At 37.2% G+C, this 22,584-nt stretch overlaps 1 protein-coding gene across 1 annotated transcript in view; it reads right to left on the bottom strand.

Moving 5' to 3' along the window:
• Positions 1-9,049: 9,049 nt before the first annotated feature.
• The window catches only part of LOC119691301 (mucin-5AC), a 52,506-nt gene continuing 38,971 nt past the window's right edge, over positions 9,050-22,584 (bottom strand). The window contains exons 3-10 of the mRNA XM_038108532.2: positions 16,751-19,760; positions 16,372-16,607; positions 16,090-16,166; positions 14,652-15,027; positions 14,306-14,436; positions 12,922-13,071; positions 12,086-12,243; positions 9,050-11,089 (exon numbers count right to left, since the gene is read on the bottom strand). Of these exons, the coding sequence (XP_037964460.2) occupies positions 10,963-11,089; positions 12,086-12,243; positions 12,922-13,071; positions 14,306-14,436; positions 14,652-15,027; positions 16,090-16,166; positions 16,372-16,607; positions 16,751-19,760 (4,265 nt within the window). The 3' untranslated portion in view covers positions 9,050-10,962. The remainder of the gene's footprint in view (positions 11,090-12,085; positions 12,244-12,921; positions 13,072-14,305; positions 14,437-14,651; positions 15,028-16,089; positions 16,167-16,371; positions 16,608-16,750; positions 19,761-22,584) is intronic.

Consider the following 22,584-nt stretch of genomic DNA (forward strand, 5'->3'; position numbering starts at 1 on the left):
CCGACACGGGGTCTCCACTCCAGAACCTTTGTACTCCAGCGGTCGTCGGCTCTGCGGGCTACGTGGCCAGCCCATTGCCACTTCAGCGTGCTAATCCTTTTGGCTATGTCGGTAACTTTAGTTCTCCTGCGGATTTCTTCATTACGAATCCTATCTCGCAGGGACACGCCTAACATAGCCCTTTCCATAGCACGCTGAGCAACTCTGAGCTTGTGGATAAGCCCTTTGGTGAAGCACCACGTCTCGGCGAATATATGAATAGGTGGTTCATTATTTTGACAAGGTACAAAAGTGTGTTGATAGTTGATTGTACCTACTCGTAGTTAGGTGAGACGAGGTTCGCGTGGAAAAGCTAGTATTACATAAAACACTTTGGATCACACTGTCATTCGTCGGAGTAAGTACGTGATCCTTTGTCAAGAACACATTAAGGTTATTTGATATTACTACGTAAGGCTGTGTTTATATTTTCTCCAGTAGATTTACCCAGCACTCAAACGCGAGTGATTTTCGGGATCGGCGAAGAGAATTGCATGGGAAACAATACTTGAATTAATTTTGTCAAACTAAGGCCCGGTTTCACCATTGAAGAATGAGGCTAACAGTAAGTTGACGTCTGACGTTGCTTACTCTCGAGTAAATAGAATAATTACTATATTTAACTTTATAATTAATCACACGTACAAGTAAATTACTTTGGAGACGTTTTTTCATATGTTCTGAACGATTGACGTTTTTGCATAATATGGAGTGGTAATTTGCGGTAGATACAGTGAAATTCAATATTCAATCAATATTCCCTGTAAATACCTAATGCACGAACGAAAATATAATGCAGAAACGTCTTCAAGATAATTTAATTATACCTACATAATCCACACTTTTGCAGAAACATTCAACTAGCTACAATTGATGGAACTCAGAAAAGTTAAATAAACCCGCATCTGGTCTCCACTCTTCAGATTAAATGAAATAAGAAAGGAATTCCCCGTGAAGATTACACTTGGGCAAAGTTCGGAGTTGATGCGTAATTTGTACTCAAAGTTTGTACTCAACTTTCCATTCGGTTTAATTAATTTCAAGTTTATTATGTTACTCATCCTCATCACAAATACAACTTGGCAAAGTTTTAAAACACAGATGATATTTCGAAGATGCCATTTAATTAAATTTAGCTTTTAGGAATTTTGTTAAGTACATATTTTTCCGCCTGTAAGTTTTAAGTTTAAGTAATCAATCATAATTGGATGCCGAGAGCTTATTTAAATTGGCACAGTTTGAGCTTTCTCCTACACTTCTCTTCTGTTGCCTTTTTCCGTATCAATTTGTAAACATCGCAGGCCTTCGTATAATTTGATGTCTTCCAATTTTTACGACAGAAAACGTGTCAAGGGCTCTTATAAAAAATAAGTTTGTTTGTCTTAGTACGGTTATTTGTCACGTATGTCATTTTATGTAAAATGCTGGATACAACTTGGGCTTGTCTCAAAAAGTCAAACCGAAGTATTTTCTGGCAAAAGCAGTTTTTTTTTAACTCAGAGCCTTTGTTTATTATGCTTGCCACGTATGGGATGAATCGACGAGTGAAATTCAGCATTCTACTCATAGCTTTATCTCTAGCAGTGGTGGCGAGCTCTTTCATCACAGACTCAGTAACGTCCATACAGTTGGTACCACAGAGCTCGATGCGGCAATGCTTTTAGATCATTAATATGAAAGGGTTCTAATAACATAGTATATACTATATACTAAGTAACTCTCAAATTCATAGATTGTTCTTATTTTAAATTTACAACAAATTTACTTTGAAACACACGAGTTTCGACTCTTTACATAGTAATATTAAACCTATTTTAAAGTGTCGAAAAGCTCTACATGGATTCGAGTGTTAGCGTTTAATGTAGTTAGTCCCATTAACCCGTAAAAAAATGAACTAATTCTTCTGCCACCCGAATACAAAAGCTAAGAAGAAACCATAATCTTCTTTCTATGTAAATAATTTCAATTCACTTTAGTTTACTGTGAGTGAAAAATAAATGTTATAAAAAATTAAATAATAGGTTTTAGCTTTATATGATTACTAAGTTTATAGAAAATGCAATAGGACAATGAAGACCGATCGAGATTGGGAGCTGCAGCGAGGACTCATGCTTCTTCAATATTAATATTATTATGAACGATCGTGCGTTCACTGCAATCCACTAGTAAAGCTTATAATCTTCAAACGGCTGAATTTTTTTTGACGAAACACGGCTAATGACACTCCCTAAATAACCAAACAATTATCGGTTAAGCCGTTTGCGAGTTTCGCTACCACAGACAGATACACATAACACCCCTCTTTTTCCGTCAAGGGTTAAAAATAGCGGTCGAGCTTATTTATAATTCCTGGCCAACCGAGTAAGGAATCTTCTAGTAACTAAATTTTAATACAGTTGGCGGGTTCCAAGTGTATTTTTTAATATGGTTTCTCATTGAATGCGGAATTGAAATGAGATTCTTAGTCACACCCCCTTTCGGCTTCATACTACTATTATTACTATTATTTATACAGAACCCTTTAAATACAATACAAGTACCTATTGTACCTGAAAAATATAAATTACTTGGTGGTCCTATGAATAATAATAAAATACAAATCCAAAATATACTTTATTTTAGGAACTTAATCCGAGTCTGGTGTGATTTTGACATTTTAATTATTTTCTAAGTGAAAGGTTTCAGATGAACAAGATTAAAATTCATATCGAGTTAAGTTTTTTAATTAATAACGTAAAACTATAGATAATTTGGCACCCCAATATACCCCCGCAAGGTTTTCTATAATCTATCAAGGGTTTTCTATACATTTGAGTCATGTGAAACGGTCAAGTCAGAATCTACACTACAAAGAGAATTAATTTAGAATCGTCGTGTTATTTAAAAATCTTAAGTTACTTATATTTAAACGTTAGAATGATTATAATTACCTAGTAACTGAATAACAAAGAGAATAATGATGTATAAAATATAATTAATTATATTTGTTGTCTTATTGAATCAATCCAACTAAACACCACTAATGCAGGTTTCACTGTACTAAGGAAAAAATAATAGTTTTATACATCATATTTTTAAGGTTTCATTTTCTTTTCTTCTCTTTGTCTCCCAAAATATCTTCTATGAAATCCTGTACAAAATTCCATCAAGTTGGTTGGATTAAAGTATAAAATTTTCACTCCAGCCAAGTCCTTCCAGGATACTTGTACAGAGCATGTGTGGTTGATTAATGATGATATTGTGGTTCTTGCCCTCCTTGTGGCTTCCCCACCAATATTAAAAATGTTACTGAAAAAGGAAATTAATCTACTGTCAACTTGAACGTATCTTGTGTTATGCTGAAAATTAATAACGTTTTCTCTATCCGTTCCAAAGCACACGTATCAAGAAGTTGTTACATGACTGTGTACTTACAGAATGGTTCAGACACGTTTTTTAGATTTATCTTTTCCATTGTTAACAGAAATATCAAAGATCACTTAATACCTTCATGTAGTCTACATAACTAAGACTACAACTGCTAAACACTTGTTTCAGTACATATTTTTTCCTTATTTAATTTTCAATGATATTTGGGCCTCTTAGACCAGGCAGGTAATATTATTTTGTTGTAGGTACCTAGTTGGTCTATATAACTACGTCTAAGATAATAACACCATTGACCCGTTTTCTTACCGAGTGTCGCCAACTCTGTGAATATAAACACTATACGTTTACAATTGTATACATGTATTACAGTATTCCTAGACTTGAAGGCTCGTTTTGACTATCAAGGCACTCTAGTTCCAGTCAGTTCCAGAAAGTAAATGTGATTTTTTTCTATATAAATTTTCTATTTTACATTTATACAATTTTACTGTACATAAAATGTATCATACCTTCCATGAGTATTTATTTAGGGAACCTGTGAGACATGGTACCTTCTATACACTTAACTGTAATTGCCACCGTGTAAACTTTTTAGAAACAAACTGTTTTTTAGTACGTAGGCATCAACAATAAGTGAAACTAAACGATACCAGAATGTAATTATGGTCTTATATTTGTATTTGAAGTGAAGTGTCTCTCCTAATTTCACACTCGATCAACTGCACTGGACTGACGTAAACGGGTCTGAAAACGTTTTGTTTCCTGCCCGCCATTGTAGCGAAACAATTTTCAGGATTTAAGCGCCTTACAATTTGCTCTGCCGACATCTCGTCGCTGGCACACGCTCTGCAAAATTTACTAAAACTGAATTACTTGGACAGTTGATTTTTGTCATATTTTCTTAGACGAACATAAAACTTATAAAATAAGTATATATAGTATTTTATTCCCAGAACTTGGGTAAAGCTAACAAAAGCATATACATAAATAAATTATGATAAAATAAATATCCCTTCCAACTTATAACAACTAAGTCAGTCAGTAAGTAAGTATATAAAGGGACCTGTAATTTTGTTTTTCCCCAAAAGCAACGATGAAAAATGGATCAATATTGATGAAAGTTGTGCGTAGAATATTAATTGTCGCTGGGTCGCGTCTCGGAATAGAGCGAAGCCCAAGGGGCCCCCACGGGGACCTTTGATGGAAAATGTGTGTTGTGGTGGGACGCCCCTTACAATTAATTTCAGCTAAATCCCTGTTGTGTTGAATAATTCATGTCCGGCTGTCGCTCACGAAAAATAGGATAGTCCAAGAAAAGTTACGCCAAGAAATAAATTACTTTCTAATAATATTAACTGAATCCCCAGAGAGCGGCTGCCGGTTAAATATTACTCTGATACAAAAAAAGGGTATGTTAACTTTTTTTTTACTTTCTGTGTGATTTGATGACTGTATTCGGTACATGGGCCGTCAATTTTTTTTCGGTGATAGAGGGAACACGTTTGTTTTCTTTCTTGAGACCAATGTCAAAAACCCCCAAGTTATAGAGATATTTGTTTCTCCTTTTTCAATAATATAAAAAACACAATTGATTATTTTTATTATAGTAGGTATGTCTAGAAACTATAAATGTTTAGTTGTTCTTTATTATAGTGATTTACTCCAACGACTAGCCTTTCTGTATTTCTGTAAGTATCCGTAAATCTAAAGGAATTCATATAAATTCTAACTGCCTTGAAATTTCACAGCAGTTGACGTACCTAAACGTACTTCAAAGCTATTGATTAGTGATCAAAGGGTTTTGTTTAGAATTCAAATTAATTTACCCAATATTGGTTCCAATTAAAAACGTTACGTCGTCGATTTTAGCCTTTATTTTCCTTATTTTTATCGAAGCGTAACCAAATATGGTTTAGTAACTAAAACATTGTTGTTTTTCATCTAAAAAAATATACAAAAATACAATTAAAAATACTTTGATGATGTGCTGACAGGTGCATGGCTGATACTTGGGTAAGTACATTTTTTGCGTGCACGCACCTCTAGTTATCACCTCACATGTGACGTACGTGCAGTTTTTAACCGACTTCAAAAAAAAGAGGTGGTTCTCAATTCGTCGTCATTTTTTTTCAGAATTTTATCTCATCCCCAAGGGTGGGTAAAGGGGTAAAAACAGGTTATGAATTTCCATTTTGGGCACATGTTAACCGATTCTGATGAAATTAAGATCGTAAATATAGTTCTTATAACAAAAAAATATGATGGTGACCTTGAGCTGATCTGATGATGGAAACGGAAGGCAGTCAGGGGAACTCCTCAACGGTATATAGCAACTACTTCGTGTTTAGGCTTGAATGATTCGTATTGATTAGTAGGACTTTTTGGTATCATTTGCACCTTACTTTTGATTGAAAGTTATTGCAAATAAACTAAAAACTATAAAATAAAATAATAAAAAAAAAAAACCGACTTCTAAAAACCACTAAAATGTAAGAAATAATTTAAGGTTTACACAAATTCTACTCGTATGTGACAGTACAAAATATACCTAAGCAGGAACTGTTATTTTTTGAAGTTGGTGCCATATTTCTTCAGATTACTTTGTCACCGCACCAACATCAAAAAAGAACAGTTCCTGCTTAGGTATATTTTGTACTGTCACATACGAGTAGAATTTGTGTAAACTTTAAATTATTGATGTTAAGAATTTGTACATAACATGTTCGCTTCACCAAAAACCGTGTCATCACGGCAGTATAGCATAATTTTCTACCTTACATACAGCTTAGATAGTTATTCCTGGTGAAACATCTATTCTAAAATAGGCTTTAGGGCATGGTTTCCCCAAACCGAGAGTAGAAAAAGCAGAAGGTGCTTAGCGGTAATTACGTACTAAATTGGGACAATACTGTAGTAAACCAAAATGAAAAGCATTTAAACAAATTCGGCAGCGCGCGGGGGATTATTCTAAAACCGGCAATTTGGTAAAATATGGCGGGCGTCGCGGCATTGTCGCAGCACGAAACGTCGGGAAATTAAATCGTACTCGTTGGAAATTAGTAGCACAAACTCGGAGGCGACGGTTTAACTATGCGAATTAGAATCCAGATCACGCTTGCGGCACGAGTATTATTATTTCATTATGAGGCCCTTCCGAGATGGTGTGGATGGCTCTGTTGTAATTACTAAGGCGTACGTGTGGAGTCGCGCCCCCGCGGGGGGGGGGGGGGGGTGCCCACACACAACCTACTACTTCAATTATTCCATGTAACAATACCTACTAACGAAAACTTTACCAATTATGGTCTTATTGGGACACCGCCACCGCGCAACACTGCGTCTGTTTCTACTAAAAGATAAACCAAATAAAAATATGACGGCTGGTGCATAATTTCGTTTCGGTCAAAATATATCTGCCTGAAAATTCGGTCATTCACATCAATAATATTTATGACTTCGTTTTTCACGATACGCGGCCAAAAGCTCGCTCTTTTGGTAATCAAAAATGTGTTGTATGTGTACCTATTGAATAACTAAACTTAATTCATCTCTTGAAGTGGAATATATAACAGTCAGTAAATTAGGCTTATATACCTAGGCACTACCTACATTATGTGGTTAGCTTATAATTATGTAGATACTTACTTCAAACTTAATAGTTCATTTCATTCATTTCCAACGTATTTTTTTAAGCTACACGTCCCTACTAATTAACAGACAAAACAACATCCTCTGCAACTTTCAGTAAATCAAATAAGAATTTATTTGTAACAAGAACTAACAACAGCTGTTGACATCGGATAGTTTTTGCAGTGCGGTGGTCTGTGGATCCCCCGGGCCGGGAACCAACTTGCGGTGAAAAGGATCTCGTAGGTTCGTTTCCGCTAAACAAGCCTTTTATCGACCCTTTTATCCTGCCTTTGTATATTGGCGTTCGACTTACCCCATTTTATTTCTGTGGGGTCGCCTCGATCAGGACTGAAACTTTTGGGGTGTCGACTTAAGGAGTTTTTAATTTAAATTCGGATCCCGGACCGACTGACATTTGTTTACGTTTTCGCGGAAAAGGAAAAGTTTTAAAGCTTTTCCGACAGCAGCGGCTACTGTTTTGTTAAAAACTAATCTCGGGGATTTGTCAGGTTAGATGAGTTATAGCAAATCTTCATTGTTTGTGACTCTTCAGCCACTTGCTATTGCCACCAGGTCAAGTCGTAGGTACTCGTATATTATTCACTTTTATTGCATAAATCGTGCTTTTATACAGAATAAACAAAGCCTAGACCCAGACCATGCTAACCTAATCATGGAAATTCCAGTTTCCAGAATATTTAAAGTTTTGTCAAAACAAGATTGTTCGCTTAAAACCACCCAAGTTGGACGGCACATTGTTCTTAAAGTCTTTCAAAAGTAGCTCCAAAAGCTTTGTCTATAATCGTACTTACATAAATACATAATGAGTAAATACTCTTGATGTTTAATGTTCTTGGGTAAGTAAATAAAGCTACAATTAAAGGGAAAAGTACTATATTAAATTATTCTCAGTAATTAACTCTATTCTACTCATGCCTACACTTAACTGAAACATGAATCATCCAGGAATGTGAAACATAATCATCCAAGTATTGCGTCATACATACATACGCTACAGCCCCGGGCGGTTACCACAGGTTACTGGTAAGCAGGAAAAAACATTCAGATTTAATTAAATAAAGTACATCGGCAATCACCAATATCGACTGCAAATAACAACGACGGCTGCCACGAAATTGCTGTATTTTCGGAGTGCGCCCCCTGATAGATGTTATTCCTGTTAGTTTCCGAGTCTCAGCGGATATTGTGACCCCAATCACTTCGATCCCAGCGGCGTTTTAGCTTCAAAACTCTTTCTCCCGATTCCGTATTAATGTCTGCCACTTCCCGCGGTACCTACTTTTCTTTACAGATTATTTCCGCCCGTGCCCAAGGGTCACGTAGATTGTATAAAACGAGTCAAGCATTATATTTTATGGCACACTTTCGAATTTATTTTCTAGACATTGCTAAGCAATTTTCCTCGTCGGCGTATAGGTTACATATCAGTCGCTGTAAGCTTTTCCGGAACGTTGATTTCGCACAAAAATCTTTTTTCCCTTCACGCTCGGCGGAGTATTACGCGGGCCAATATTTTATATTAGCATTCGCATATAAATCCTTTTGCGTCGCTCGGTGCGGGTAACAATACCTATCTTTATTCTGCTCTATCGTAATGACATCGAGTGCTGAAAGGCCCAGCTGAGGAGATCCCCGACCCTTCGGATATGAGTCGGCATAATGCTACATGAATCGAAAAAGGCGAATTTATATTAATGTGATGAAGGTACAAAAGGTTTCAAAGCGTGTTGAAAGTAAATTTACTGTAGCAGGTACATGGTGGCTCGCCCGCGGCCGCTCGCTCGGTGGAGACCGTCGATAGAATCCTTCAGGTAAATTGTTTACTTGGGATCGTTTGCTCCTCTAATTTTATGGTTTATAATGCGCTTTGTTTTCTTTCTATTAAAAGCTTTCCTGGTCGATTCTATTAAGTCTAAATGGAAAATTTAAGACTTTTTTTTATTAAGGAGGTGCTGTTGTATACGTTTGGGAAATAAAATGTAAAGACTAATTTATTACATCATAGATTTTTATTTTATTCACGATCTTAACAATTTAAATTCGTCACTAACTATTATGACAATAATTAAAATTTAAATTCTAATGTACAAAAATTGTTCTTATATATACATGAACGACCATGCAATAATTTGCTAGGGTTACATACAACTAATTGGTTTTTAATACTCATCATCATCCAGGAATGTACAATGAACTTTTAAAGGACTCGAAGGAGCCTATCGCAAACTTCGAAAAGTTAAACATTAAATTCGAACGACAAAAATGTAAATACATTATGGATCTAGTTCATGAATATGAAATTGACTGATTTATAAAACAAAATGATCTTAATTATGTGCGTGACGTCACAGAGGGCGGGACGCGGTACATTACGTAGTCTACGTTAATATTTTTAAACAGAAGCTCGCATCTCGTTTAGTATTTACATTTACACATACACACACTCACATACATTTGGCACAAAGAGGCTCCGCTCACACTCGCGACCGCCGCCTCTACGCACGTACTTTATACACTATCCATTACTGAGCAAATATAGGTATGCAGGAATATCTACAGAAATTACTTGTAGCCCTTCCTCTATTGTTAAGGGCCGACAGGGCGCGGGGAGCTAAACATCGAATTCATGTTGTAACATTCACTACTATTACACATTACGTCGGTTTCCAATTAGACCCATTTCAGGACCGCTGAAATATACAAATGAAAGCGCCCGCTGTCGCACCATCTTAGCCTTAAATTAATGCTATTTTGATACACTTATTTTACATGACGTAATCAGTCGTATAATAGTAATTTGGCAGATACATTTATTTCATTCAAGATAATCGGATTTCATTATGAAATAATAAATTTAATAGGATATAATATTTATGTAGTTGGCACTTTTTAAAGTCCTAAATAGGCCGGACTGAAATAAGCTGGTAGTAAAAATATATTACATTAAAGGGCAGTAATATTCCTTTTTATACGAAAAAAGGTTATAACAAAAGTTTTTATCTACACTTAAGTATTTAGGTATATACTTAGACATTTTCTTTAATAATGTATAATTTATTATGTAATGGGTTCGTAGAGTTTCTCAGCAGCCATTGAAACTTTGACATGTTCTTGAGAAACACAATTTGACCTAAAATTTAATCTTTCTCAGTAAGGAAATCTAAATTTACTTGTTTCAGGGAATTCCAATAGCTGCTAAGTCTCTGTCGCCCGTTCTGAGACATGCTATTCGTTTACCGTGATGTCGATTTCACAACCTGTTAGCTAAAATATTTAAGATTTTCTATAATGAAGACATATGAACATGTTGCAGTACGCTTAAAGATACAAAACGGGCTATTATACCCATTATCAAGTACAGAGGCGAACACACTTAGAAGGACTTTGATGTTTAATGTGTAGGGACCTAATCCCATTCCATCTAAGAGTTATATTCCAACATCAAGTGCTTAAACTGCCTGCCTCTATACGCGGTAATTGCTCGAACAAATAAGTTCATTCTAGCAATTGGATAAGAACAGGCATTTCAGCCCGCCGCTTCATCATCTTGAAGCGTACTGTGTTAATGAGCGAAACTTCACTAATAACGAGTATTTAGACATTTTAGATTCAAAAGGAGATATTGTCAGGGTATTTGGAGTTTTACATCATCACCAAAGCGTGTTAAACGCGACTATGGCAGTTGTATCTATAATGATAATAATGCTGCCAGGCACGGCACTTAGAGAAACGTCTATGAATTCATGTGTCGACGCCGACGACGGTTCCACCAATCACAGCGCAGCTTTTAATCCATGAATTCATATATATCGACGGTTCCGCCAATCACAGCGCAGCTTTTAATGCTTAAGGTGACAGAAAAAGTCGAGAGTTCATCTAGGTGCCGTGCGTCCCGGGTTGGGCTTAGAAGTTGCTGTCATACTCGGAGCGGCGGCGCGTGTAGTGGCGCGGGGGGGGATACTCGCCCGAGTACCCGTACATCTGGGAGCCCCCTCCAGTCTGCCCGTAGATCTGGGATCCGCCGCCATATCTAAACACAAAATAAAGAACGTGTTATTAGTACGCACATGGTCTCAGTTGTATTGTTGCGAAAATAGGTCTAAGAGGGAAAATAATAAAACACGCATTTTACACGACTGGCGACAATTCGATCGGAAAAGTCGTTGGAGCGAGCAATATTACCTCGACGCATTTTACAGCCCATAAACATCTCCGATCAACCTTTTGTACAGAAATGGATACGAAACGGCATTAATAGTGTTTTTATGTACTAAATTACGTCCTTTATACACGAGCGATCATAAAAAATGTATCTTGATACTCTTGATGGCTCAGTTGGAGGGCGAAAATCGCGGTAGTAATAGAGACAGGGGTTTTTACCGGCTGCGTTTCAGTGCCTAAAAGCTGACAACGGCTTCATATTATGTGATAAATATGGAACACAATCCAGCGAACAAAAGAGAAATTGAAATATGCCCTATATTTGATATTGTTTGAGACAAAATGTTACGCCGAAAATTTATTTATTGACGTATAAAGAACGTGGCGAGATAATGTGTTTTCTATTTTTGTGTGTGACCTTCGACTTTTCTTTGTTATTGAAGTTTCGATAAAATGTTTTTCTCTGAAGTGAAAGAAATTGTTTCATTCTGAACAACTGTTTACTCATTGTTTGGTGAGATATGAGAAACTTTTACGTAAACAAGCTCCTAAAAAACCAAAGCTAAGTAATATGAAAGTAGCAAAACATTTTTACAAAAAAGTTCGACTAAGTAACTTGCTAAGTATTTAACATAAAGATACCTATACTAAGGAACTATAGGTACTATGATACTATAATTTAGAGAGGAAAAAGCTTAATTTTACGAGAAAAAAATGTCCGTTAAAGCTTTTCTCTTTATATTTTTTATTAAACGAAAAAATATCATAATTTATAACTCTCCTTTTGCCACATCATTGAAGACAAATAATTTCAATCAGTTAAAGTTGTGTTGCGTGTCGGGTGTTTTTTTTTAACTTAACATACCCGTATTGGTTCCCCCCAGCGCCGTAGATCTGCGAGCCGCGTCCGGAGTCGGGCGTGTAGTGCTGCATGTACTTCTGCAGCTGCGGCGTCCACTCGGAGCGCCAGGAGTCGCCCGGGTTCTGGTACGCCAGCTGCTCGATGAACGCCGTCGAGTTGCGCTGTGGAAATGGTCACAAGGTAAGCTCTGGAGGGCTAATCTATCTCTATACTGACGAAAAAGAAAGAGAGCTGTCGTGCAATTGACACGTTTGTTTAAGATAGAGTCGCGTGGCTCGGGCAGCTGCCCTCCGAAATTTATTCTTTCGGCATATATAGAGTGACTCCCTTGTTCAGATGACGTCAGAATAATAACGGCCTCGCCCTTTTGATTCAGAATTTAGCAAGGAACATAAGTACTTCTCTAACGAGAAAGACCTAAGCGATTTCGGTCTATCTCGAGTCGAGATGCCGAGTCACTCTTACTGGACTGGTAGCTTTTATGGATAAGGTTTTTTGTAGTATAAAAATTAAAACCTTGCTTTATGTACCTAATAAATGATAATAAGGATATGGGAAAACCCCCAATCTTATATTATTCAGGGGTGATATAATATCATCTACTACGTTTATGATTATTTTCATATTAAATTCAAAGTGGCTTTCCTGATGGCTTTCAGGCAGTACTCACAATCTTTCATCACAATAGGCGACCACGGCGTGACTTGTAAAAACACGTCATTAATAAGTTTACCAAGGGATCACAAATAAATAAGGGGTCACAGTTTACAAAGGTTCCACTCGAGAAAGCTACGTATAGGAACTTCGTCCCATCTCAGAATAGATTACAATAAGTTTACCTTCCCAGTGGAGTGGTACGGTAGTTCCCGCTCCTTCAGTTGGTGCAGGTCATCGAACCCTCCCATGTGACTCTTGTCCAGCTCTCGAAGCATATCTTCACTTAATGGGATCGGCTGCTTAGCTTTGGCACTCTTCTGACGGTTCACTAGCTGCAAGGATGCAAGGTAACGTGAGAATGTGAATTTACAATTATTAGTGTGTGGTGACATAAACTACTGGACCGGGGCTCGTCACCATGGTCAATGGATCAGCTAGTCAGATTAGCATTTGCCAAGGGTGCACCAGACGTATACAGGGTGTCCCAAAAGTCAACGTCATCCCTTAAAGGGCTGATAGGTCAGCTCATGAGAGGCCAGAATATCACAATATGACCTTAGTAAAAACTCGATAATTTTCGAGATATTGACACTTTTATAAATTTGCTGAAAATCGACACCTTGGATCAGTTTTTTGCGTGCCGCCGGTACAAAAATCCATATTGTTGGAATTTGTTTGGTGTTGCATCACCCTGTATAGCCCTGCTATTGATCGCAGTCAAAAAAAAATATCGAGTAATGCTTAAAAAAAACACGGTTTTCAAAGTTATAAAAGGTAATCGTTTTTTTTTATAAACAACTTTGACTCTACATACTGTAAAAAAATATACCACGCAAACCTGGCACCTTATTTGAAAAGATTGCTCATTTAATGCAGTTTCCAAAATGGTATGAAACGTTGCTATTGTTTCAATTAACAAAAAAGTTATTGCTATTTTAGTACAAAACGACCTCGATGTAAAATTGTTTAAAGGAAATTTATCTGACTGAATTTATTAAGGGTAAGTCATGTTGGAATGAGTAAAAGTAAAATAGGTGGTGTGGCCGGGAGTGGAGTGAAAACCGTGTTTTTTTTTAAACATACAGCATTACTCGATATTTTTTTTGACTGCAATCAATAGCAGGGCTATACAGGGTGATGCAACACCAAACAAATTCTAACAATATGGATTTTTGTACCGGCGGCACGCAAAAAACTGATCCAAGGTGTCGATTTTCGGCAAATTTATAAAAGTGTCAATATCTCGAAAATTATCGAGATTTTACTAAGGTCATATTGTGATATTCTGGCCTCTCATGAGCTGACCTATCAGCCCTTTAAGGGATGACGTTGACTTTTGGGACACCCTGTATAAGGTAGGTACAGGCGATAAATAATTCGGGGTGGTTCCTTTCATACACCCCAATTTGCACCGCTGCTGCTGGTATAATTAGGTATAGGGAATGTTTAAGAAAACAAATACACTGATCGAATAATTCCCATTCCGAAATCTGACTTATAAAATCAGGCAGATACAGTGAAGGAACCCCTGGAGAAACATGAAGCAACTTTAATGATATAACATACCACAGTAACACCAAATATGACAACGAATAACAAGGAAGCCATGGCAATGACTATGACAGCGATTCCCCACTGCGGCAGGAACGACTCCTCTTCCGGTGCCATCGTTGTTATCTCCTCACGCTTCGGCAACACTACAAACAAAATAATACATCATGACACCGTTTATGTTTCGGAATGCATTTATCATTAAATTAACTTATCCTAGCCACATCACCACCATAACCTGCCCCAAAATTCACATTATCTTACTTTTGTAAGATAATGTGAATTTTGGCATGGCTTTTAAGGTTTTCAGTATAGAAATCAGTAAGTACCTAAAATAAAATAAAAAAACATTTCAACTTACCAATAAATTCAGTGTATGCTGGATCCATAACAAACTTTCCTATTTCCAGCTTTCCAGCCGATTTATCGATTGTTTTCGTCATCTTTTCGTTGCTCTTCTTCATTCTCTCCTCCTCTGGTTGGTCTCCAAGCATGGCATCAGGATCAAAATCAGTTTCAGATGCTTCTTCCTCAATTTTCTCGACCACTGATCCTGGCCTGGCTTTGTGAAGTGACGTATGGAATAGTTTCTTCAGATCCTGAGTGTCGACTTTGTCTGCGACGTCATTCAGTTCGATGAAAAAGTCCACAAGCACCGAGCCCTCGCTGAAGCCGTCAATGCGAATGCCCTTGTACCATTTTTTTAAGAGATCTGATTTCGAGTATACGGAGTTGAGCTAAAAAGTAAACATATAATGTAAGTTTTAATTATGTTAACTTTCCTAGATAGGTACCTAGTTCTTTATGTAAGTTCAGTATTAATACGTACACACGGCAACGTCAAATGGTTGGCAGGGCACACTAATGTAGTGTATTTGTGTGTGTCGGCTACGTCGACGTCAACGTAATTATTTAGTTGTCGTCACCAACACACGGATATTGTAAACATGTAGTTGTGCCAGCGACAATGATTCATTGTTTTTGTGATATGAAGCAAAATTTTGCCGGACATTGTAACAGATTGAATGGCTCAGTTGGTATGATACAAGTCTGACTAATACCGAGACGGTGGTTCAAATCCTGTTGAACCTTAATTATTGCTTTTTTGTTTTTTTAATAGATTTAATTTATCTTTCAAGATGGTTTATCAAAGTATTTTAGTAGGTATATACGAATAAAAGCAACACAGAAAGTAAATAAAACAAGTTACCTACTAAGCGTTAAAATTACAATTTTTTTTTTAACATTTTTAAACTTTAAGTATGTTACGTTTTTGTTGTTTTTCGTTATAAAACATAGTTCTAGTTTATATTATTAAGGAAAATTTTCAATTTTCAGTTTTAAATCATAATAAACATCAGACAGTAAGTAAAATAAAAGAATTAAGCAAAATAAAATTACCCAACAGTGGACTCGAACTCACGACCTATGTTTCATAAGTCTATCATTCTACAAATGAGCTACGAAGTGTATAGACACAGTAGTGAAATTTTGCTTCACGTCAATTTTATAACTAACTATTTAAATTACAGGACCGGTTGATATGTTTATGTCACAGCTGGTGTTCGGGCGTTTGCCTACGCGCAAACTCGTTTGTGCTGTTGTGTGTGTGTGCGGTTTGTTACTGGTGTGTAAACCGCTTTTATGCACACATAGACCACGTTAGTGTGCACACATAGACTACGTTAGTGTGCCCTGCCAACCATTTGATGTTGCCGTGTGTACATATTACCTACATAAGTAGTTGAATTTAACCTTAATTGTATTCAAACATAATGCAAAAACAAATAATGATATACCTCTTCTTTCACCTCTTCTGCCAACCTTTGCCACTCTTCAGTATGATGATCCAATAGTTCAGGCACCCATTGAACACCTTTACCAAACAAAATATTATTGTAATAATCGTTCATAATCTTAATTTTACAAGATTAAAATTACTGACCATAGTACCTAACAGTAAAATAAGTTAAGTTTTATTAATTGCACTAATATTTTTGGTTAACGTTTTTGTACTATTAGCCTAGTGTACGCCTGTTGGCTATTGTACTGAATAATAAAAAAAAACGTTGATGATTTACCTGCAACAATTTTAATAGTAGCGGCAATATCGCAGTCCCGCCTGCACACTCCAGGCGTGGTCGGGATCGTGGGTCGCGGCGTGGTGGTGGTGGTGGTAGTGGTCCGGCGGGTCGCCGCCTCCGTCACCTCGGGCATGGGGCTCGTGGCCGTGGCGTTCCGCTGCGCTTCCAGAAGCTTCTCTATCGAGAACGGCGTCGTTGACGGAGACGGCCAGCCCGTGAATTCCGTTGAAGCTCTAAAAACAGATATATTCGAATTAGTAATAATACACGAGAAATCATGAAAATATTTTAAGATTAAGTATTTACAATACTTGAAGTAGATATTTTATTCTGTATCTTTTTAAATCGTTGCATGAATAAGAAGTAAAATATTTACCTCGTAGGCCATCCTTTCATTATTTTTGGGGTAACATGCCCTGGTCCTCCTCCTTCTACATCGGTAGACTTGGAAGTTGTAGTTTTCCGTATGGGCTTGGCCCCAGCTCTCGATGGGAACACGACTTTGAAGCCACCAGATGGAGCTTTTGTTGTTGTCGTCGTTGTTGTTGAGGGTGTACTGTCCTCTTCAGTATTGTTAAGCTTGAAACCAGGTGGAAGTAGATCCGATATGTCTGCTATTTTAATCTTGATAAGCGGATTCTCGTCATCATCAGCTTTCGGCTTAAACCCAGGAGGTAATAATGCAGATATATCAATAGGAACACCCACGGGTACAGATTTTACTGGCAACTTCGGTTTTTCCGTTGTTGTTGCATTTAGTTTAAATCCTTTAGGTAAAAACGATGAGATGTCTATTTCTTGCACTTTGTCAAATATACTTGATTTTTTTATCTCACCAGATTCAGACGACTCTGTGTTTGCTGGTGGTTTATATCCAGGTGGCAAAAATTTACTCAGATCATCTGGTTGTAATTTTGCTGGCAACTTTGGCTTGAACTCCTTGGAAGTACCCGGTTTGTCTTGTATGATGACTTTATTCTTTGAACTGATACCTGATGAACGGGCCTGTGTTCCATTAATACTACTATCTTCTACAGAAGAAGAAGACTCGGGAGCTTCAGTTGTAGTAGAAGTGGACGTGGTCGTAGTTGGAGTCGTAGTGCTAGTTGTGCTGGTGCGCTTGTCCTTGTATGACATCCTCGGTCTGTATCCTGGAGGTAACAAACCTGGAGACAAGTCATCCATTACAGTTACTAGTTTTTTCTTTGGCTTAGGAGTGGTAGACGTGGACACTCTTGGTGCAAACTTTTTGATATTTACAGGTAGAGGATCAGGGGCTGACCGTTCTGATGTTGGCGTAGGTATTTCAGTACTCTTGATTGTGAATACGTTTAATGTAGCGGGAGTGGTCGTAGTAGTTGTCGTCGTCGTCGTTGTTGTTGTTGTTGTTGTTGTTGTAGGCTGTTTAGTTGTTGTAGGTTCTTTTATAATTTCTATATTTTTGTTTTCTGTATCCAAAGACCCACCTAATACTCCACTTGATAATTCAGATTGGATACTATCTAATTTGTCATTGATGTTTTCTGTCGATGCAGAAAGAGACTGTTCACTATCGGAAGTTGATGTTTCGTCTTTAGGGTTCTTCGTAACTGCTTCTTCGCCTTCTTCACTTTCTTCATCAGTAAGCACTTGTTTTTTCTCTTCTTGTTCAACTGTTGGGAATGGTAAGAATCTTGCTCCTGAAACGCTTCGACTTGTTTGAACGGAAGCCACCACAACCCAATTTTCTGTCGTAACTGGAATTGATGAATCATTGGTTGGATCATGTGATGCAGTCTCTGGTACTACACTAGGTTTTGTAGATGAAGGCTGGTTAGTGTAGTTTGGAACGGATATAGTTCCATTTACGACACTTTTGGTTGTTACAACAGATACAACTTCTTCGCCTAGAATAGATGGAATATCGACAGTTACAATTTCTTCTTCGCTGCCAGATTCTTTGCTAAATTCAGTAGTGCTTTCACTTGACATATGTTCCATTTGGTCAATGATGGTCGTATCTACGAACTCTTTGAAGTTATCATCTTTTACTAATGTTTTGTTTGGTTTCATATCAAGGATATCAAAGTCATTGGTGCTATTTAACTCTGTTTTCACATTATCATTATGATGAGCTGGTTCATTATCTTGTTGATGTTCATCACTAGAATCATATTCTTCATATTCATCTGGATGCTCTGTTGGCTGAGCTTTTTGCGTTGTAGGGTGAGGTGCTTCAGATGATGTTTCAGCGTCATCATAATACTCGACATATTCTTCATCGGCTCCTTCGTTTTGATTAGTGTCTTCATGTTCCGGATCATGAACTGTTTGAGATTCATGAGACTCCTCGGAAGTATCTTCGTTGGTCACAACACTTTCAGTGGTTTTAGGTTCTGGTAATTTGGTTGTAGTTGCCGATTCAACTTGTTTTACTTCTAATGGCACTACCTTTGGCATATTATCAGAAGTCATTGAACTTGCTGATGGGTTGTTGTCGTATTTATCAGAATCATCACTATGATTCGATTTAATTACTTGAACATCATAAGAACCTTTTTTATTCTTCATAAGCTCTCTGAATGATGAAATATCACTTATGTCATCTTCAAGTAAGGGTTCCAGGTCAAGCATTGCTTTGTATTCAGTTGAAGAATCGTGATAAGGAGCGTTTGGCTTAGAAGGCTTAGAAATATAAACTTTATTAGGAGTTTTTTGGAAAATGGTTTGATCATTCATTGGTGGATCTCCTTCGTAGTGGGGGAAGCGACCTGGGTTAGGTCTAATCACTCGCTGTCTGTTTGAATTTGGATTATAAGTCGTTACTCTATGTCGTTCGAACAAGTCTTGACTATCATTATCAATGTCCTCATCATTTGAAATATGATGCGCTTGAATGTTGCTCTTCAAACTGTTTCCATCAAACGGTATATTTTTAAATCTACTATTTTGAAGGAAGTCAATATCAGGATTGTTGATCGTAACTTGTCCCAGAAACGCTTCCGGTTTCGAGGGATCGTTTTGGTATGCTACAGAGTGAATTTGTGATATGTCTGGCCTCTTGGTGGAGGCTGGATGTAGTATTTGATAGTTGTGAGGTAGTGCGAGCCTATATCTCTGGCGCTGCGTTGGTGGGAAGTCAGGTTGGTTCACGTAGAACTGGCCGCCGGCCTGGCTCCTGCCGGTGGGCACCTGGAACGGAGCCGGGTTCTGGTTGTAGCCGGGGGAGGGGAACCTCACGCGGCCCTCGTTGTACAGCGGCTGCGGGGGGCTGGCGGCGGTGGGCGGCGCGCCCCGGTACGGGTCGTCCTGCTCGAAGTACATCGCTGGACGATTGTTTGGATAAATAGACGGCTGAACTTGAGCGAAACTCCTTTCCGCCGCAGAATAAAAGAAGTCGTTTTCATCTGAAAAGAAGGAATAAGAATATTTCAATATAAAGTTTTATTCACTGAATATTTTTCTGTTAGTATTCCACTGAGGTATCAATAAAATAATGTTGACGGTTTCTTTTATGCGTAAAGGAAGGAATAACTTTAGTTTTGCCTTGACGTCAGGTACTTTGCAATATAATAGGTAATGGAAGACTGCTTGGAATTTTATCAATTTACATTTTCCGCTGAATGCGCTTTCGGTGAAGGACCTCCCAGCTATGACGGAGGCTATATTTTTATTAATGTTTGAACTGGCATTCCTTTATTTACATGAAAGTTATATACAGTGGAATGCAAGGCTGTCGTATTTATGCAGGTAATAATAATAGATAAAATAAAAATAGTGAAAATTTCTCCGAGGGTATAACAATTTTCTCTTGCAAGTTTTAACATAGGTTGAACGTAAATTGAACATAAAACGTCTATCCCCACGAAACATAATCCTACCAAACATTTTCTAATTCAACCAAAAAAACATCGCTCAACGTTATTTCCTCGATATAACCTTCGTACAGAGATAATCCCGTGGAAATTACTTTCTTGGTCCGTCCATAGGCGTAATTAGGCCTGGCGCCGCCGCCGCTGTGATGGCGGGCCGTGAGCAGGAGTGTGATAGGAAATCGATAGATTAGCTGCTCGACTGGCGACAATTAGTGTCAGATAAAACAGATCTGAAGGGTGAGGCGTCTACTATCTGATAAAGGCAAGATAAAGGATACGAAAAACATGTGTGTCAAAATGGACCTACAGCTAACATAGGTACGTTTCATTTGTATTAGGTACATTAAATTATTAGAATGTCCAAATTATTTCATGAGTAGGTATTATCAAGCCACAAATACTAATGGCAGGTGGAACTGTTTCATTGCTCGTGAGTGTATTAAGCTACTTATTAACAGAAGCAGTTTATTCCTGTGTATGACACGTTAGGTACATAATAAAATGACACGGAAAATTCTGCGGCTACTTTTAGGGTTCCGTACCTCAAAACACACTTTTTTGTGGTGGCAAAAATATCTAAGCACAATTATAGTACCTAATGGTACAGAACCCTTTCAGCGCGCCGGTTTTTTACTTACAAAGCGAAGATTGGAGTAAATATAAATCGAGAATTCGGTATCTTATTTCCATCGAAAGACATGATCTCGATTTTGAATAACATTAAGCAATCGAAGGGCGATACGTAATGTGTTGTCGGTTTTTCGTTTTCTTTCCTTTTACATGTCCATACATATACCTAAGTATACTTACATATAATTATATTGTCTGTCAATTAAAAACTGCATTTCACAACAACGCTATATCTCGGACCGGTACGTGTTTGTCACCGAACTCACCGACATACTCTATGCTGTGTTCTATTCTATATTTGTCAGAAAGACACGAAGAATATACAGTACAGTGCCACAAACTTATCTGTTCCGGTGACAGCGCAAATAAATCTCTAATATTTCTTAATTCTATAAGATTTTAAGTTTGCTCGTATTGTTATTTCGCTCTTGCGGTGTTAATAAACTCATCTAATGTTTTAAAATATACAATTCATTAGTAAGTAATGAGATATGGATCAATTTAGTTCGCTGTCACCGGAACAGATAAGTTTGTGGCACTATAAACTTTTATAAATTTTATGTAGTAAACTTTTTGTACCGTTTCATTTTTGCATTGTAAGAAAACGAGCAACACAAAACGCATTTTGCTGGCAGGTATAAATATGAATATTATGAATCGATAACAAAAATAATCCTGCTTTAAACTCCAAGAAGGATTATTTTGGTAAAACATATATTAGTCGTCTTATTTTTAACCGACTTCAAAAAAAGGAGGAGGGTGAATTTCCCGCGGCCAAAAATTGCGTGGCATCAATGAAATCGGTACTAAAAAACCAAGTTATAATTTTCTAATATTTTTTTCCGGTCAAGTGAAATAGTTATTTATGTGTAGCACTAAATATTTTATTAATAGGATTAATGGATATTTAAAAAAAATATATTTATACCTCCAAATCTTTCATTGCCGTGTCTGTCCCCACGTAACCACGTTTTGTATTATTCTTCATAGATGAAAAAAATATTGAGTATTGATTGTTAAACTTAATTTCATTTGATACATTAATAGTTAAAGTATTGTCACGGAATACATTTATTGAAATATATAAAGAATATAACGAACGGTAAGTGAAAATTCATGTGTCCCAGAACTTCTGTTCATCGCCGTGTCCTAAACATGATCAAGGATATTGTTTTACCTATGAACTTAGGTGCCCCCCTCAGTGCGTTAATCATTTCTTACAAGTGTCGCCTAACTGCTCGACGTGGAAGGAGGTACATTAGTGCCCGCGTTTTAGCGCTATAGTGAAAATCAGTAAAATTTATGGGGACTGGACATTTTTTCTTTCATTGCCGTGGATAGATATAACTTCTATAAAATTAAGTTTGTCTTCTAGAGTAAGCATTCAAAAGAAAGCTTTTTGAAAGTATTTACCTTATAAAGTGTTTATTTTTTCGTCGAATAGTTAATACTTTTTTAGTTATTTATATTTAATGCCTTGGTTTTCATCGCCATGCTTTCATTTCCGTGGCTTCCGTGGCCAATATTTGCTATGGCAATGAAAAAAAAGCCACGGCAATGAAAAAAATTTCATTGCCATGTCTTGTAAAATAATTTGTATTCATTGCCGTGGTTAGGTTATTCATTTCCGTGGCCAGGTTATTCATTTCCGTGACTTATGTTTTCATCGCCGTGGGATGTATGATTAGGCAAAGTAACATATCTTTACCATCTTTTACCTGTAATA

This window comes from Plutella xylostella, chromosome 15 (genome assembly GCF_932276165.1).
Source record: "Plutella xylostella chromosome 15, ilPluXylo3.1, whole genome shotgun sequence".
In the NCBI taxonomy this organism is placed as follows: domain Eukaryota; kingdom Metazoa; phylum Arthropoda; class Insecta; order Lepidoptera; family Plutellidae; genus Plutella; species Plutella xylostella.